At 43.8% G+C, this 20,289-nt stretch overlaps 1 protein-coding gene across 5 annotated transcripts in view; it reads right to left on the reverse strand.

The window, feature by feature from the left end:
• Window positions 1-13,677: 13,677 nt before the first annotated feature.
• RIN2 (Ras and Rab interactor 2) overlaps window positions 13,678-20,289 on the reverse strand; it is a 218,883-nt gene continuing 212,271 nt past the window's right edge. For all 5 annotated transcript variants that reach the window (XM_060125202.1, XM_060125201.1, XM_060125203.1 and 2 more), the window contains 2 exons: window positions 18,325-18,488; window positions 13,678-15,534 (listed from right to left, as the gene is read on the reverse strand). In XM_060125202.1, coding sequence (XP_059981185.1) covers window positions 15,211-15,534; window positions 18,325-18,488 — 488 coding nt within the window. In that variant the 3' untranslated portion in view covers window positions 13,678-15,210. The remainder of the gene's footprint in view (window positions 15,535-18,324; window positions 18,489-20,289) is intronic.

The raw sequence follows: 20,289 nt of genomic DNA on the forward strand, positions 1-20,289 counted from the left end.
CAGGGGTTAGGAACCCAAAGCAGAAAAGCGGGGATCAGGACCACTTGGTGCCGCCTGGCAAATGAGGAAGGAAGCGGAGAGGGATGGGAGAATTCACGGTCCAAAGTGGCCTGTCCCAGTGATGACAGCCATGCATGTGATCGCAAATTTTCTAGTATCATGTTTCACAACATAAGAGAAAGGTGAAATTAATTGCAATTATATATATATATTATTTTACCCAGTATATCAAAAATATACTGGGTAATTTATTTAAAAAAAATAAAATTTAAAAAAAAATTTTTTTAAATATATTTTACCCAGTATATCAAATATATACAAAAATATACAAACACGTAATCAGTAGGAAAAAAAAAAAACTAATGTAATGTTTTGCTTTTTTTTTTTTTTTTTTGGTGCTAAGTCTTTGAAATCTTGTGTGTATTTTACATTTGCAGCATATTTCAATCCAGGAGCTAAACTGTCATAGGAAATTCTTGTTCTGTATTTAGATTTCATAAAATGTATGGTTAAAAAGTGGATACCCAAATGGTTCCAGTCATGCTGTTTTCAAATAACTGAATGGAATATCACTTTTCAAATGTAAATTTAAGTTATTTAAATAAAGTTAAAGTCCTGGGGGACAGGTTGCAGAGGTCAAACCAACCCACATAACTGAAGTCTAAATTCAAAGCCCTCACAGCTCTTAACTGCCCTGGGGCCCTACTTGCCCCACAGGAATCTCAGCAGCCCCTGCCCAGATGTGTGGCCCAGGCAGGGCAGGTAGAGAGAGCGATGACAGAGGAAGTAGGCAGGCCCCCCAAGAAAGATGCCCCCCACCAAGGTCCAAGCTCAGCTCCAGGCCTTGTCTCCAAAAGCCCAATAACAGAGGCATGTGACAGTCCCTGGGGAACAAACTCATGTCCAAGGTTTCTACAAATGCTCCAGGAGGGGAGACTGACCTCATAAGCTCACCTGCCTGCCAGGTGTTTCAACAGGGAGAAATTTCAGAGACAATTTCCTATCAGGAAAACCCAATGTGCTACATTATTTTGTTTTGAATTTTATTTTATTTAGTTTTTTATACAGCAGGTTCTTATTAGCTATCCATTTAATACATATTAGTGTATACATGTCAATCCCAATCTCCCAATTCATCCCACCACCACCAACTGCCCCTAATGTGCTACATTAAATGAATGCTAAAAGATAATTTTTAGAAAAGGTAAAATTGTGATTCTCATACAAATATGAAATGAACACATGACAAAGATTTCAACTCATTCATTATGAAAGAACCAGTAAGATGTTGCAATCGGTTCAAAGGAGAATTTAAACTGCACAAGGCAATCAGGAATGCTGAAATGTATTTATAAATAGATGTACAGCTGGTTAGTATTCACCGTGCAGTATATCTGGCAGGACACCCAGTCTTCTTTTTTTTTGGTTATTTCCAAATGAACTGAGTTAAAACTAAATAGATTACTGACTACCAAAGAAATAAGGGTACCTAAAAGTTTCCTTTAATGCCTAAGATATATATTATATTATGTCATATAATCTATGTGTTTTCAACATCTTAATGAAAATCGTTGAGATCCAAGTATTTTTTATCATAAGTTTCCATTTAGGGCACTATTGTCTCTTTGTAATGAAAGCTATAATGATCTCTGTAATGATCTTTGTCTGCTCTGCCCTAGTCTCCTGATTATTTTGCTTGTATTATTGTTATTTTTCAGAACTTTTATATACATCTGTGTTACAACTATGCATCCTCCAGTTGTTTGATTTCCGTCTATAATTGAGTGGATGTAATGTGCACTGCCATTTTTTTATTACAATTTTCTCGTTCCACTCTTCATTTCGATTCATTTATGGGTTGGCTGGATTTCATTATAGTATTTTCTTTTTGTTTTGCTTTGCTTTGCTTTGTTTTCCAGGGGCCCCACGGGGCTGCTGCTCTTTTCCCAGAGCTCCTTAGTCTGTGAGATGCCTGATTAGAATATTGACTGGATATTCATGGATCCCATGTTCTCTCCCTGCCAAGAACTTTGTAAACATCATTATTCTATTTTTTCCCTGGGGTTTAAAGTTTCTGGGGGAAAAGAGTAAGGCCAGCATGATTTTTGTTTTCCCTTTTGGGAGTGACTTAGGTTTTTTTTATTGCAGTGAGATTAGTCATGACACTTCGAGAAAGAAAACATTCTTAAAAGTGCATACATTTTAACCTGAGTAAATCTTTGACAGTTTCAGCAGTTTAACACAAATTTACAAAAAATAAAAAAAAATCAAAACTAAATCACTTCCACATAACCAGTGGGAATGTAAAGTGGCACAGCCTCTCTGGAAAACAGTTTGGTGGTTTCTTTAAAAACTAAATATGCAACTACCATTTAAGCCCAGCTTGCACTCCTGGGCATTTATCCCAGAGAAATGAAAACTTATGTTCCCACAAAAACCTGTACAGAAATATTTAAGCCAGAATAAAAATTCTGTCTACTGTATGATTCCATTTATAAGATAAACTGGAAAGGAGAGAATTTCGGGAACAGAAAACAGATCATTGGTTGCAGGGGCTGGGGTTGGGGAACAGAAGGAAATTAGGGGAGAGTTTTATGGGACTGATCACAGCGGTGACTCCCTCACTGAATGGATCTGTCAAAATTCATAGAACGTACGCTGAAAAGAGTGAATTTCACTGTATGTAAGTTATATCTTAATAAACCTGACTCTAAAGAAAATAGAACCACCATGGTTTACCTCAGTGTCCCCACCACTCAGTAACTTTAAAAAGCACGAACTACATTTAAATGCCTTGGAGTCCCATAGTTACTTGGGCTCCTAGGCCATGCTGTTATTGCTTTCTGTCTCAGCACGTTCAATCTTATTTTTACCCTGCCCATTGTCCTATGTTACTGATGACTCAGAGCTTCTCATTGATCGTTTTACATTGTGTACTTCCTTTTACTGCTTAGTTGGAAAAAATGACAAGCTTTTACCACATTTTATCACAAAACATCTTCCTGCTCATTGAGACAAAACATCATGTGCTCTTCTGTAAACAGTGCTGACCCAGGCTCTCCTGCATCATTCACTGTGGCAACATTCTGACATTTAAACAAGCAAAGAGCTTGACGTTTCATCCCTTGCTACTCTGTTTCTTTTCCTTCAGATCAAGTGGAAAAGACAAAGTGCCCAGTAAGTATATATTCTGATAAATCCTTAGCAATGTGCTTGACAATGAAACAGCTGGGATGGGTAGTCGCCTTCAGATAAAAAATTTATTTCTTTATAAAATAAGTGGGTCAGATAGATGCATTGACTCCAACCACCCATGTAATCAATTATTTTTAGTTTGGGTAACTAGCTTGTACAAAAAGCACTCACCATTCGTATGAAAAGCTGACTACAGGTTTCAGTGAAACAAGATGAGCTGAACACATGAGCTTCCTATCAACACCTCACTTAAGATGAGAAGAAAAGAGAATTAAAAAACTTTTTAAAGGCATAAATTCATAAAAACAAAGAGAATGGAGAAGGAGACAATAGCCGATGAGAGCTAGCCGCACAGTTACAGATGCTAGTAAACTCATTTAGCAGACAGACGCAAGCTGAGAGTTCAGCAACTACAGGACGAAAAGCCAAGGGGCAAGGCAATGGATTCCCAGTGCAGAATCTGCTGAGGCTCAGGATTCAGACAAGGCAGGGACAACGGCAGGGAGAAGAGGACAGCCTTATTCCCTGGAGAGGCATAGGAAGCTGTGTTCCCAAGTTCCCAGAGCACAGTCCATACTACAGAAGGTGAAGATTTAATCTTCTTATACCATATACATAGACATGCAATTTTTCTTCGCCAATCTCCCCAAATAATTATATAACATTTTGGATAAACTAATGTTTTTTATTATGATTTTTTTCATCAATTTATTTATTTTTGGCTGCATTGGGTCTTCGTTGCTGCAGACGGGCTTTCTCTAGTTGCGGCGAGTGGGGGCTACTCTTCGCTGTGGTGCGCGGGCTTCTCATTGCCGTGGCCTCCCTTGCTGCAGACCAAGGGTTCTAGGTGCGTGGGCTTCAGCAGTTGTGGCACACGGGCTCAGTAGCTGTGGCGCACAGGCTTAGTTGCTCCGTGGCATGTGGGGTCTTCCCGGGCCAGGGATCGAACCCGTGTCCCCTACATTCCAGACCACCGCACTGGAAATCGGGGTTAAGTAAGAGCTGGCACATTCACCCTGCCCTACGTAGGTCCCAGAATGCTGGCAGTGAGATTTAATCCCACCCTGCAACCCCCAGTAGGGTACTGGAGAACTTTTCCTGGGGAAATCGCCTGACCCAAGAGAAAAGCCCCAAAGATATTCACATTTTTCATCCTTCCAATAAAATGACCAGGTTGCGACATGGTCACCCTAAAGGGAGGGCCGCCAGTTCACAAACTCTGCCAATATACACAGCTTCCAAGAAGCTTTGTGGTGCTTTACATTTAATTATGAATAATCGGGACCTCCCTGGTGGTACAGCGGATAAGACCCCATGCTCCCAATGCAGGGGGCCCAGGTTTGATCCCTGGTCAGGGAACTAGATCCCACATGTGTACCGTAACTAAGGAGCCTGCCTGCCGCAACTACAGAACCTGCCTGCTGCAGCTAAGGAGCTGGCAAGCCGCAACAAAGGAGCCTGCCTGCCACAACTAAGACCCGGTGCAACCAAAATAAATAAATAAATAAATATCAACCAAAAAACCCCACAACCCGCCACCCAAAACTATGAATAATCAAAAGCCACTGAACATCTGAGTACAGCCGCTAATCCAAACGACAGAATAAAACAAACAGAAAAAGAAAAGTGGGATGAACAGAGATTTTTTTAAAAAAAATAATGCTATAACTAAGATCCACAGACAGACAAGATATTTCATCCAGGGAAAAAAAGAACTAAATATTATAAAAATGACATTCAGAAACAAAGTATGTTATTATTATAAATTAAAAATTCAATCATTGAAGCAATACCCCAGAAAGTATAAGAAAAAGACATAGAGACAAGAAGTAGGAATTAAAGCTTGAAAAAAACAAATAGGAGTGCAATCTAGTAGGTCTGTTACCAAGCCAGGTTTATTTGCCTGACCTGAAGCAAGCCAAACGTTAAGACATGGAGGTTTGTCACACAGAAAAGGTTCCTTTGCAAGGCAGCCAAAGAAGGAGAATGGAGAACAAATTTCAAATCTGCCTCCCTGAAGGCGAGGGCTTGAGATATTTATGGGATAAAGGAGTAGGGTGGTCTTAGGTGTGGGAAAAGGTGACTGGAGGTAGGGAAAAAGTGAGGTAACCGGTGTTGTGCGCAGGTGTATCTGGGTTACACGCTTTTCCACGGGATGCCTGTTTAAAAAAAAAATGGAGGCATTTAGCACGATCTGAGGGTGGAGTTTTTCAGCCCTCTGGTGTCAAGATGTATGTCACTGGACACCTGCGCAAGCCAAATTTTAGGGTGGGCATTCCTAATCAGTCTTACTCAGCTTCAACTGCACTGGAGCTGACTCCAAGTTCCTGGAAAACAACTTAAGCCCCCATTACTATAGCAACCCCTACTTCAAAGGTGTTATCTATAGGGGGCAGTTAGGGAGCCAAAAAATAATTAAGGTGAGCTTGGTCAGTGAAGGCAGGTCACAAGTGAAGGGTTTCTTAACAAGCTGTTCCCTTATCTGGTGTTCTGTAAGACAAGATCAAGAATTTCTGTTAGTCACCAGTTTCTGTTAACCCAATGGGGCACGTTTTCAGGTCCAATATTTAAATAATAGGAACTCCGGAAAGAGAAAATAGATGGGAAGAAATAATAATTTTGAAAATATGAGAAATGTTCTCAGAATTAAAGAATATGAGCTTCCAGAGAGTGAAAGAGATCTGAGTCTCCAACACAACTGATGAAAAAAAAATCCACATCGAGGCATATCTTTGAAATTTGAGAACAGTAGGGATAAGGAGACTCTTCTAACAGCTTCTGGAAAATGGAAGGGAAGTGTATCAGTTAGCTTTCGCTGTGTAACGAATCACCCAAACCTAGCGACTTAAGTTGTGGGTTGGTTGGGTGGTTCTTCTGGTCTGAGCTGGAGGCTTGTTAGTTGTATCATCCCAGACGGCCTCGCTCACGTGTCTGGGATGTCCTGGGATGGCTGGGACTTCTCTCTACACAATCTCTTATCTTCTAGGAAACTAGTTTGTTCTGTTCACAAGGGTGATGGAAGGGTTCTCAGCAGCAAGAAGGGGCCAGCCCAATGCACAAGCACTTTTCAAACCTCCACTTGCACCCTGTTTACTAGAGTCCTTTTGACCAAGGTGAGTCCTCTGGCTGGGCCTACAGTCAAGGTGGAAGGAGATGATTCAATGGTATAAAATGAGATGAGATTCATATATGCATGGATCAGAAATCAAGTGATGTCAGACACCAGCATCTCTGAAAGCTAGATGACAAGAGAAAAAAACATTATTTCTAACCTTCAAGAGTCTGAGAGGAGGGCTTCCCTGGTGGCGCAGTGGTTATGAATCTGCCTGCCAATGCAGGGGACACGGGTTCGAGCCCTGGCCCAGGAAGATCCCACATGCCGTGGAACAGCTAGGCCCATGTGCCACAACCACTGTGCCTGAGCTCTAGAGCCCACAAGCCACAAATACTGAGCCCACATGCCACAACTGCTGAAGCCTGCGTGCCTGGAACCAGTGCTCCGCAACAAGAGAAGCCACCATAATGAGAAGCCCGCGAACCACAATGAAGAGTAGCCCCCGCTCACTGCAACTAGAGAAAGCCTGCACACAGCAATAAAGACCCAACACAGCCAAAAATTAATTAATTAATTAATTAATTTTTAAAAAAAAGATTCTGAGAGGAAATTTCTAACAGGGTTCTCGACCTAGTCAAGCTATCAAGCACTAGGAATGATAGAAGAATCAGAAGAATATGTAAAAGCCTCAAACGTTTCACCTTCAATTCTTCTAAATAACGTGCTCCAGTAAAAAAAGAAGTGAGTGAAGAAAGAGAAATAAAGGATCCAAGAAATAGGATATAGGACATTTAACTCTGTAGAATGGTAAGGAGAATTTCCAGGAAGACAGTTCTATCACAGTCCTAGAAACCAACTGGCCCACCCACATTACAACAGGAGGACAGCTCTAGGAAAGATATCTCAATGAAAAAAATAAAAGGAAATGATAGATTATTCTGAATTATTAGAGCATGTTGAAAGGAATTTCTCGGCTGTGGAATAGAGGTTGAGAATGAATTAGTGATGGGTACATTAAAGGTAAACCATAAAAATGGAAGCAATCATTAACTCCAAGAAAAACAAAAAGTTGTACAAAAAGGAAATACAATTGCATTATAGTTTAGCTCTGAACAATATTTACATTGCCATCATAATAAAAAACATGAATTTATCCAAAATGTTATATAATTATTTGGGGAGACTGGCAGAGAAAAATTGCATGTCTATGTATATGGTATAAGAAGATTAAATCCTCACCTTCCATAGTACGGACTCAGTAAATAATGTCTAATATTGGAAAAGAAATCAATAAGCAACAGTATAAGCATTTTTTAAAGAAATATGCAGATAAATAATGGCAGATGGAGTTGGAGAAGTTGTTTAGAGGGGGGGGGCATCAGAAATGGGATTCGGGGACTTCCCTGGCAGTCCAGTGGTTAAGAATCCGCCTTCCAGTATAGGGGATGGGAGTTCAATACCTGGTAGGGAACTAAGATCCCACATGCCATGGGGCAACTAAGCCCCCGCGCCGCAACTACTGAGCCTGTGAGCTCTAGAGCCCACGCGCCACAACTAGAGAGCCCACACACTGCAACAGCAAGATCCCGCATGCCGCAACGAAGATCCTGCATGCTGCAACTAAGACCTGACATAGCCAAATAAATAAATAATTTTTAAAAAGGATTGTACATTAAGTGAAAAATATTTTTAAAAATAGAAATGCGATTGGGGGAGGGGACAGGAACTGCTGCTTCATTATACACCTGGGAATATTTGATGTGGTGTTTATTTTGTAAAAACAAATCCTCCCTTCCCCCACAAAAAAAGAGCAAAACCACATGCATGAAACAACATTGCAAGCATAGGAGGGTTCAGGATTGTTTGGAATCACTGTCCGGAGGAATGCAAGCGTTCTGCAGGGTCCACAGCACTTTCCCTTTGCAGCCGCCGCCTGCTGAGTCCAAAGATGTTTTAAACAATTCACTCCTTAGTCACCAAATACATTTTAAATACATCTATCTTCCCTGCTTTTCAAAATCGATGAGCAAAATGGCCCTGTAGATAATAGATTCTCAGGGAATGAAATGCCTTTAAAAGAAAGTTGGCTGTCCTTTCAGAAAATAAAAAAGCCCATAAACTTCCAATATCACGTGCAGACAGTGTGACTAGTTAATTATCCAGACTACATAATGATGTCCCTGCACACACATGCACACACATGCACACACACACACACACACACACGAGTACACATGTGAGAGCAGCTGGCCCAGACAGAAAGAACCTTCTGACTCAGCTTCTGTTTGCCTCACATAGTTGGAGGTAAAAGAAGATGCCTGGCAAAACCACTGTATTTGTCTTCAACCCCACCTCATTTTGAGTTTTTCCCCCTACGTTTCAGGTCTCTTTTCCCTATGAAAGCAAGAAGACTAAATCATCATCAGAAAAGCACGTGTTTCCTGACATCTGCATTTTAAGCCTTTTGTGATCATGTACGTGGTTTGAAGTGAGGTTATGCCTTTTTTTTAGTTAGTGTCACAAGCTCCGTCCCTCCAGAGATTTAACAGCAGCAGTTTAAGTTTAATTGTATCAGCTGCACAAATGCCCTCAACACAAACAGGCCTTGAACTAATACTGCTCAAACTGTAACGTGCACGTGGATCATCTGGGAATTTTGTTAAAATGTAGATTCTGTTTCAGTAGGTCTGGGAGGGTCCTGAGACTCTGAGGAGCTCCTGGAAGATGCTATGCTTGGTCCATGGATTGCATTTTCACCAGCAAAATCTTCAACTATCTGTGAAATGAGATTTTGCAATTTGCCAAGTATTGTATTTCCACATGCTTGTGAAAAGCAGAAGCTTTCCAGTGTCCTAGCTAGTTCACGTGCATTTAATTTTGATTGGTTAAAGAGTCTTGGGCAGTTTATTTTTCTTTGCAATTTTTCATTCTTTCAGTTCATTGTCGATGCATTTCTGTTCTGTGCGTGATTGTATATCAGTAGACTGAAGAAACAGAGTGAAAAAGATAAAATTGACTAAAACTGCAATCTGAGTCCATTCTCTCAAAATTGGTAGAACTGGCAGGAAAGAGGAAGCACAGACATCAGAGATAAGGAAAATCGCATCAAATCACACCTTATTCTTTTTGGTAAAGCCTATTGTATTTAAGAGTAATCCAGTTAAATAATAGACATGTATATATAAATATCTAAATGAATAAGTGAATGTAAAAAATAAAATTAAAAGAGGAAAAGCTGTGGCAATAATCACTGACTGTAGTTACACTTTTACTTAAGTAATCATTCCTTCCTGGGAAGCGCTACTGTAGCCACCCTCGGGGCAGAGCCGGTTCCTCCCAGGATGTCACTCTGGCCATCCCTGCAATCTCCCTCCCTCCTCCCCTTTCCCCCTCTTGGCAATAGTCACCACTGGCCACGGCCCTGCTGATGTTCTTGGCCAGTAGGGAACACTGGGAATATCCTCCCAGTTCACACCTGTACTCCTCCATCACCACCATCATCAACAACAAACTTAACGGATGGCATTCACTTTATTTTTAATCCTCCCACACTGGGCATCTCATCCCTATATATATATAAATATAAATATATATATATATGTGTGTGTGTGTGTGTGTGTGTATATATATGTATGTATATATATATAAAATATATATATACATACATATATAAACATATATAGTTAATATATATAATATATACATTAACACATATAGTTAATATAAATAATATATACTTTATATAGTTTATATATAATATATACATTGATATATAGTTAATATATAATATATATTAACATAGTTAATATATAATATACACATAATATATATAGTTAATATATAATATATACATTGATATATATAGTTAATATATATAATATGTATATTGATATATATAGTTAATATATATAATATATATAGATATATAGTTAATATATATGTATATTGATATATAGTTAATATAGTTAATATATATAATATATAGTTAATATATATGTATATTGATATATAGTTAATATATATAATATATATAGATATATAGTTAATATATATAATATATAGATTTATATAGTTAATATATATAATATATAGCGATATAGATATAATATGTATATTGATATATATAGTTTATCTATATTAAACCTTAGTACCTGTTATTGTCTTTCTTTTTTTCACAAGAAACTTGCCAGCAGATAAAAACGTGAATGGGTCCGTAGAAACAAACAACGGCAGTGGAAAATTTTCTTTCGAAGAGGTTGATTGTCTCATGATAATAGTGACAAATATTCAATGTGCCTGTGGAGTACCGGGTTCTAAGACGTCACATGGATTAATTCAGTGCCTCGTGGCTCTCGCAGGAGCCAAGAGGGAGATGCCGTCAGCACCTCGGCTGGCAAGGGGTGCCTGTTTGACAGTGCGCATGTGTGTGTTTTGTGGTTTTATTTTACATGCACCGATAACTGTATTTTTTCAGTTTCTTAAGTCACTCCTAGTTAGTTTGCTAGAACTGCACTTTCCAACACAGCAGCCACCAGTCACCCATGGCTGCTGAGCATTCGACATCTGGCTACTGAGACGTGACATAAGTGCCCAATGCACACAAGATTTTGGAGGTGATGAAAAAAAATTAGTGTAAAATACCTCTAATGTTTTTGACTGATTAATTGTTAAAATATTATATTTGGGATAGCATGGGTTAAATAATAAAATAGATTACTAAAATAAAATAAATTATTAGTAATACTGTAATATAGTGCTATTGATTTCACCCATTTGTTTTTCTTCTTTTTTTTAACGTGGCTACTAGAAAATTTAAAATCATCTGTGTGGCTTGCTTCCTGTTTCCATGGAACGGTGCCATGCTACAAGTACATTTTCCATGGTCTCTTGCTGAAGTCAGCCGACTAAGACCAAGAACCTGTAACTGATTAGGCGTTAGGGGCTGTAGACAAAGTCTTACCTCTCTCAGGTGTGTTTCTCTCCTAAGACCTGTGTCTTGATCTATCCTGGTATTTCTCAGCCCCGATTTCACAGTAGAATCACCTTGGAAGTTTCAGTAGAAGTCGCTGCCTGGGTCCCACGTGCAAAGATTCTGATGGTCTGGGCAGCCTGGCCTTCGGGTTTTAAAGGGCTGCAGGTGAGCTGAAGAAGCGGCCGAAGCTGAGAACCTGATGGGAATAGGACCAGCGGACACTGAGCCCTGGGGACAGACCAGGTGGGCGGGTGTAGGTGGTGGCACCTGGCTCACCCTGCATCTCAGGTAGAACTGGAGAAGCGTGTGTTGTGGACAGGCCTCAGGGAAAGGCCAGAGCCCGCCCAGCTCATTAAAACCTAAAACCTGCCCCCCAGGGTCCTGGGGGAGGGAAGGGAAGGAATGGAGCTAAATGGGGGGGAACTGCCTTCAGCTGTGTGAGGTGATGTATTTCCCCAGGGGACCGAGGGCGGGCCGCGGGGAGGGGGGGGGCGATAGACACCAGGGAGGAAACCTCAGCCCAGAGCTGAGCCCTGCCTGGTCCCCGCTACCCGCCCACCCCAGCCACTGTCCCTCTCCCCGCCATGGGCCCTGAGCGCCTCCCCCTCCAGGCTGACAGAGTCCAGGATCGCCCACAGCAGATCTGCGTTCGGTGGAAGGAAATACTCAGATTCATTCTTATGATGATATTCTAAATGTCTATTACGTACAGAACTTTCAGGCAACTTCCACTCTGGAAGGTTAGGTTATCAGCATCGAGAGACAAGAAGCTGTCCGGCCCCCGTCCCCCCACCCTCCAGATCAAAGCTGCCGCCCTGCACACGTGCCTGCTGGGTGGGGGTCTGAGGGCAGACCCTCGGTACCACTTTATTAAATGTATCGGCCCAGACCTTTCTGAATAATTTTTTATAAACTTCCCCTGCATACCTTCCTGACAAAAGTCACTGTCCATGGGGGATATGTTTGTGCCAAATGCCACCCATCCTTCCACGTTGGAGGGAAACATCTTTTTCAAATAAGAGCGTGTTCTCCAGATCTTCCTCCCTCCACCTCTTCTATTTTTTTACGATCCCTTTAGGATTCTGCCATGTTATGTGAATTTTCCCCCATTTCCAACTTAATCAGGGTTCACTAAATGACCAACAATACTTTTGGTCTCAAATTCACCATCACAAGCATGGTTTGAAAGATGATGATTTTTAGTATTTTATCATCAGATACTGCCAGGCGATTAGAATGCCCGTGTCCCATGTACGTAGCCCTTCCTCTCAGACTTTAGCGAGTAAGCAGGCAGTGCTGTTGATAATCAGAGTGCTGTCTCACTTCCAGTCTCTTAAAGATGGAGGTAAGAGATGCCCGGCAGACGTGAAGCCACATTTATGAATGAAAGCATTCATGGTTGGGTTTCCTGCCTTCTGTGTTTCCTTACAGATCTAAAGTTGTAACTTCCACACGATACTGATCTGCTCGAATAGTTTCTATTTCTATTCTGCGTCCCTGAGGAGAGAATATTTGGCACTGCATATAACATTAAAAAAAAAAAAAAAAGAAATCCTTTCCTCTGGCTGGCATTCAACTTTTATATTTTTAGATTTGGAAATACATTTTCCTCTCCCTCCACCCAGCATGTATATTTTTATTCTCCTCTTATTCCTTCAAACTGCCCCAAAATCTGTTTCCTGGCAATTTGAGAAGTGAGAAATGTTGGCGTGGGGAAAAAAGTGAAGACGCATGTGAAGCTGTAATTTTAGCATGGAAACATTGCCCAACGACAAAACCAGGGGCTGTCTTGTGATGTTTTCTTCTGCTCACACTAGCGTCCTATTTTGATCTCACTGAAGTTTACTCCGGCTGTCTCCCATTCAGGCACAGTGACCTGCTTTAAGTCAGCAGTGTACTGACTTCGGAGGACAAGGAGAGCGTGACGACCTTAAACTACAGGGACTGAATTGTCACTCTGAATTCATTGTAAATATGCAAAGCAGGCAGTCGGCTCAGCCACAGTTCTGATCTTTAAGCATCCATCCTACTGACGGGTTAGAAAGTGCGTTCAGTCAACAAGGACCTATCAAGCCATTGCCAAGCACCAGGAATAGGCCAGCCTCTGCCGTGCTGATTTTGAAACAGCCCTGAACTTTCAGCTGGGGCACTTCAGAGGTTACATAAAAAAAAAAGACCAGGGCGGGGTGTCTGCAGGGCTCTTCTGATTAGCTGTGATGTTCTCTTGGTCCAACTAAGCGAAGGACTGTCCCAGATAACACCAAATCTTTCAGGTTAGAACACGTTCTTTTCCTTCTGCTGCTGTCAGAACATGAGCTTGGTGAAAAAATGTCAACTTTTCTGTTTCCTCTCTATGGATCATCTAACCACAAACACTGGCGTGGGTTCCAGATTTACATAACATGCTCTGGTGCATAATCACATTCTGCTTCTCAAAGGAAAAAGACAACTGAAGAATATTTCAAGAATTATTTTCACACATGATTATCGCACAGTATTACAATGTATTATGTGCAAAATTCCATTAAAAAATCATTTACAAAAGGAAGTACAACACAGTATGTGTTGAGGGTTCCAGATGTACAGCAAAAGCTTAAAAAGGTACAAGGTACAAAGCCAACAAAATTAGATGACTACGCATCCTTACACAGTACAATAACATGTTTTTGTAACTACCTTTGTTATGTTGATACGAGACCCTCATCCTCTGTGCAAACCGCCCCTCCCCAGGCCCCGCCCAAACAGGTTTCGTAAAACAGAAATTTAACTTCCGCCACACATTCTACAACACAGATGGGCTTTTTGGTGCATTTGCAAACTCCTTTCCAAATGGCATTTATTTAACTCAATGAAACTCACAATACATGGTTTCTGCCCAAAATAATCTGATGCTGTTAGTTTTGATTTATGTGGAAAAGGAAAAAAAAAGTGGTGTTCTTTTTTTTTTTTTCCTCGTGGGGTTTTCAAAATTGCTTCCGAAAGCAAATAACATGGGACAGATTTTGCAAATCTCACTGCACATTTACAGTATTTTCAGCATAGGTGGTTCCTTTTATCTCCTTTTCCCACTTCCTTCAAGGAGTCTGAACCAGCAGACTCCACCCCTTAGTCCTCTGTTAGAGTCTGTATTTCCCTCTCGACCTCTCTCTACATTCATTTCTTTCCTGATCCCCAGCACCACTTGGTGAAAGCACAAAACAACGCGATACCACTGAGCGTGAACAAGGTAATAACAGTACGTTGGATTTCCAAAGGCATTCTGTGGCCAGTGTCAGTAATACATCGCTGTAAGAAACCCAGCAGTCTCTCCCCACAAAGTTGCTCAAACATCCAGTTACAGAAGAGAGACTTTTAAAATGCAATACTCTCAAATCCAGCAAGAGATTTCTTTTTGCATATTAAATGTTAAAATCACATGCATAATTATAGAATATCTTAAAGTTACAAAAATATTTTAAAAACCAATCCTGACAGTTTACCTGCAACTGCTATAAAAATTTCTATGAAATATATAAAAACGCAAAGGCTCTTCGTAAAAAAAAGAAGAAGAAAGGAAGGAAAGGATGAAGGCACCCACTGAACTGAGAGGTCCCTGATGCACTGCATCGGACAGTCTTGTCAAACGCCTGCTGTTGAACTCAAGAGAAGAGCTTGTACCTTAAATGTTCATTCAGTACGTATACATACACGTGAGCCAACCCTGTACCTGGCTGGGGGTAGGCAGCAAACGATCTCGGGACACCTGAACCATCAGATGCAGTTCTCCATCTCTGAAGGACGGATCCTACTGTTTCATGAACCTCAGCTACTGTGCTTGGGCGTCGTGGCTAAAGGTGCCCTTGGCCGAGTCGGCCTGTGGATGGCTCCGTCACTGAACCGAGCGGACCCCAAGGAGGTGACTGCTTTGCAAGCACAAGCACGTGGAAGCCAGAGGCCAGGTTCCTAACTCCGCTCTTCGGATGCACCACTGGGAAGCCTCGCGTGTCTCCTAGGAGGCGGTGAGCTCTTCTTCCCCGTTCTGGAAGATGACGCCGTAAGGATCCTTCTTGATGCGCTTGTAGACAAAGTGGAAGACGTGGGACTGTGGCCGGCTGTGCAGCTCGGCCTTGATTTTCTGAGGGTATGTGTCCTCGGCCAGCTGCTGCCACGTTTCGTCCACAAAGAGGAAGAGGCTGTACTCCTCGGGGTCGGCCACCTTGAACTTCTCGGCACAGAGCTGACACACGTCCTCCGTGGTGACGTAAGGCCTCACAAGGAGGGTCTTTCCCGTGCAGCCACTGTTGACATCCTGGAATGCAACCCGGAGGTAATTCTGCAGGTGGAAAGAGAGGTGCAGGGGCGGCGTCAGAAGAGGAAGTGAGATGGTGCAGGTGAGCTGGGGGACACCAGGGAGAGGCCTCACAGGTGAGCCTCGCCGGGACGTCCAGGGTCAGGAGACGAGGCCCCCAAGTACAGGGAAAGAGGCTGATGTGAAACGGGATGGTGGGGAGCACAACTGTATGGACTTTAATTCATCCCCAATACGAGAAGCGGGAGGAAGTCCGTTCAGCCCTGCTCTCACCCTTCAGTCTCTCTCATAGAGCTGGGCTGAGAAATCCCTGGTTAAGAGTGTCAACCAGATCTGACGGGTTTCTTTTATTCCCAGCTTGAAAAACCAACCAAATGTCAGAAGAGCCAGGAGTCAGCAGCAGGAGACACATTAACGTATGTCGACACAAGAGCACACGTTCTATTCGCTTCGGACTCCTTTTTATGAAGCCTAGGCAGGGGCGATGGCGTTAGGCTGCACCACGAAATACTGCGGACGGTTGACCGTCCTTCCCCTCCCCCACTGGCAATTTCACATGGTTCAACCCAACACAAGGTGGCTCTGAGTGCTGTGTGGGAAAGTCGGCGGGGGTTGTGGATTCTGTGGAAAGGCCTGGGAGATGCAGGGCGCATCTGGGTGCAGGGCGGTGCCGTGGAGATGGGGGCTGCAGGCTGGGGGGTGTCTGCAGGCCCTGCATCGTGAGCAGTACCAGGCGAGCGGCTCCACGGAACAGAACAGACCTGGGGCCCGGACGAGGTGCGGGGCATCCTAGGCTCCTGCCCGGCTCTCTGAGACTCTGTGGCCCTGGGTCATTCTGCAGTTCTACTTCCTCAGGAGTGGGGTTACCAGGTAAAATAGGGAACGCCCAGTTAAATCTGATTTTCAGACAGAAGACAAATACATCTTCCTTTTCGAAATCTGGCCGCCCTACTCAGGAGTAATGGGGAGTGGGGCTCTCTGCCGGGGGTCCTACACGGTTACCCTGAGGGTTTCCTCAGGTGATAGAAAAGAGAGCTCTTGGGCAGGCCAGTGCACCCTGCACACGGATGAGAACACCGACGCTCTTGAACTGGAACAATAGAGGGCCCCTTCGGGTACACACACGCCCGGCTTCACCAACCCCTCGTCTCCCATACCGCCCCCCAGCACATGGCCTGCACATGGTATGCATTTACTTACTGACTCCTAAAAAAAACCTTGTGAAGGAGGCCTACACTATCCCTGTTTGACCAGTGAAGAAACTGAGGCACAGAGAGGTTAAGGAACTTGCCCAAGGCCACAGAGCGAGTGAGTGGCAGGGCCAGTGTTCTGGTGTCTCGACCACTGAGGTGAGGTGTGCTGCCTCTCCAGGGTGAGCAGATGTGTGTGTCTGTGACCCTGACTTAGGAGTTCCAAGTGCAGCTTTGCTTCCTGGCTTTGGCTTCTATAGCCAAGCTGAGTGCTGACAATTCCCATCTTGGGTCTGTTCTTAGAAGATGTGCCTCTCTGAGGTGAGTGAGGCCAGTGGGGAGGGGCGTGCACAAGGCATGGACTCTGGGGGTTCTAGGTTAGAAGCTCCAGATGGAGAGAGGGGACCGGGGGAAGGGGCTAATGGCAGGTGGGGATGTGGAAGGATGCGTTTTTATCCCTTCTTATTTCCCTTCCTCCGTTCTTCTCCCCAGAGGCTGTGTGGCCTTAGGAACCCCGTCCCCAGATGGCCAATAGTCGCCACATTCCAAGGGCCTGCAGATGCTAAATCGCTCAGCACGTGGACGGTTCTTCAACAATCCACGGGGTGGGGGGCGCACAGGATGCCTTCTCGCCCCTTAGGTTTACGTACCGGGGAAGGAATTTCTGGGAACACTCCTATCTTGGAGAAAACCTTGCTGACCTTGCCTTTCCACGATGGGTGGCTTTAAACCAAATGTACCTTTTGAGTGTTTTCAGAGCATTAAGAAGGCAAAAAGGGCAAGGAAGGTGAATCTGGACGTGGAGCAAATCTGTCCTGCTTGGAAATTCACCACGTGGCACGTGGACACAAAGCACGGTTGGGGTTTACAATTCTATTTGAAACTTTTGAAATATTATCTGAAGACATTTGCAGACTTACTCATCGTTTCACAGACTGTGAGCAAATCAAGCGTTCCTGTGTTGGGTCAAGATTTCTATAGCCTCAACCTGCCTCTCCTCTCTAGGAAGCGAGCTCTGTGGGAACCCGCCTTCCCAGGGACCAGCTCAGGGGCACAGAAAATTCTGGAAGGGGATCCAGGCAGGACCTGGCCCAGATGCTCACCCTTCAACTCTGGCCCTGACCAGCTGCCAGAGCTGACGCTGCTGATGAGATGCTGGGGTCTTCTGTTTTGGGGGGTGGCGAGATGAAAGAGGAGAGGTGTCCCTCTTCTCAGAGAGACCAGGTCAAGTGCAGGGCCTCACACGGCTGCTTCCACCTCCCAGTCTCCCATCTGCCACCTGTGCTGAGAGCATCCTTCCTTCTGGCTTCCTGTGCGCTCAGGTGGGCAGTATCCACGCTAGACCTTCTGGAGGAAATCCTGCCCTAACTTGACTCTGATTTCTTAAGGGCAGCAAAACTTGGGCCAAATCCACACACACATATATATATTCTGTTAATTTAAGGAAAACAGAGAAGTGAAACAACAAGGTCAGAGGGTGGTTTAAAATATCCCTCTTCCACCAGATGGTCCGACGAAGGGAGGCCCTCGGGTGCCCTGAGCTGCGTGCGCCATGAGCCAGCTCTGCTTCCCAAGGACAAAGGAAGCAGCAGGAGTCTGTCCCCACCGCCGGCCGGCCACATACCTGAAAGTCGTCCACTGAGGGGATGGTCCGGTTGGTGGTCCTCCGCTTGTGCCACTGCCTCAGGGTGTCCCTGGCCTCAGAGCTCAGCAGTCTCGCTGCCTGCTCTTCCTGGAAATTCTTTATCAGGGAAAGTGCTCCGTAGGCGCTGGTCAGGTAGTAGCCTCCTGGAAAGGGTGGAAAGAATGAGTTCTCCAGGGGTTTACCAGTTGGACAACAGTTGGGGGGCCCACTGTGTTGGAGGTCCGGTTTGGCATTTTCTCCTTCTCTTCCGCATGCATTTCCTTGAGGGACCGCATGAGAGCACATCCTAACCCATCCATTCCTGCATCCGTCTCCGTGGATGTACGGCTGACCCAGGCCTGGGCCACTGCCCACCGCGGACCACACCCTGCTTTCCCTGATGGAATTTCCATTCCAACGGGTGAGACACACAGAATCTCTATTATCTAAACACAACTGTGAAAATGCTTTGCCAGAAAAGGTCAGGGTGCTGGGGCCTGAGGCAGGTGGGGAGGCGTGTGAGGACGGCAGGGTCCACCTTTCTGAGGCCAGAACCCTTTAGTACAGGAACAGGAATCCACCTACTTCTGGCAACACCTGCTTTGGGGCTTTTCCTTTAGGAATTACTCTTTTCTAAAGTTTAAGTAAACTATACACTTTGAAAGGAATACACAGTATACATGCGTGGACACGACAATATGGATTCTTCAAAATAACTTCTCCCTCCTGATTCCCTTTCTTACCCTTCCCTGGGGACTCTCATAACATGACATTTAGGAAAGAGTAATTTACAAGGAAAAGCAAGTGATGCCCCTTTGCTGGTGCATTTGGTAACGATGTCTTATGTTTGGGGGAGTGTTAAAAAGATTTACAGCACTCTGAGAGACATAAGTGTGTTCACAGTTTGGTCTTAAACTATAATTAGGTGCCTTCCTGAAACTTGTAAGCTGTGTGCTAGAGAAACACTAGGGGGCGCCCCAAACACTTATTACAAATTCCCTAATTGGGCACAGCACATCATCGAGAGACATTTCTTTGTCCAAATACCTATTGAATCTCCACCGTGAGCCAGGTACAGAGCGGGGGTGGGTTTGTAAAAATTAGAATCAGAGTCCCTGCTTTATAAATGTATTAAAGAAAACGGACATTGGCGGTTTATTCATGCAGGGACCGGAAGTTAGTTGTGGTTTAATAAGTTTTGTCTGCAAGTATCTCTTTCATGGCCAAAGTATTTAGCTGCTAACACAAGACCCTGGAGAACTTTCTCTCTGGTCAACAGGTGACAACATTCAAGATGGCAACTGGTCCACCATCTAGGAAACGAGCTGAACGCCCCCCTGTGACTCACACTGAGAAAGAAACACTTTTGTGGCTTTCAGGTCGCTGGCAGAGATCTGGAGTACAGCGCTTTGAGTGGCTGATTTTTACTAAATATTTTCCCCATGAACAAATCACATGATTGAGTGGGAAACTCAGTAGTATGGAATTTAAATGCCACACAGAGGATTTCAGGAGAAACCAATATGGACTTAATACTTAAGAGAGGCTTGTGGAGGTGTCAGGATTGGACCTCGGACTTGGAGGGACTATGACAGTTGAGTTTGGGAGGGGACTGTTTCCTCTGAACGCCAAATTTTAGACTCCACGGCTCAAAGTTCAGGCCGCTATGGAGAAAACTCCAAATGCTGGAAGCACAAAACTGACCACACTCTGAAACATGTGGATGCAATTAGAGGAAGGTTTAAATTTCTGCAAAACTCTAACCCTGCCAGCAGGGCTGTGCACGGAAAAGGGATTCCATGACGCTTTTTCCGCAAATGAAACTACCTGCTTAAACAGCAGAAAACAGATGTGGGCTGTCGTCCCGCAAACCAAAGAGGGCTTTGGGCAGTAGGGCAGGATGCAGGGCTGGACCAGCAGTGCATCTCTGCTTGGCTGCCTCTTCCTCCCAGACTGCAGAGCTCT

The sequence above is a fragment of the Lagenorhynchus albirostris genome, chromosome 15 (genome assembly GCF_949774975.1).
Source record: "Lagenorhynchus albirostris chromosome 15, mLagAlb1.1, whole genome shotgun sequence".
NCBI lineage: Eukaryota > Metazoa > Chordata > Mammalia > Artiodactyla > Delphinidae > Lagenorhynchus > Lagenorhynchus albirostris.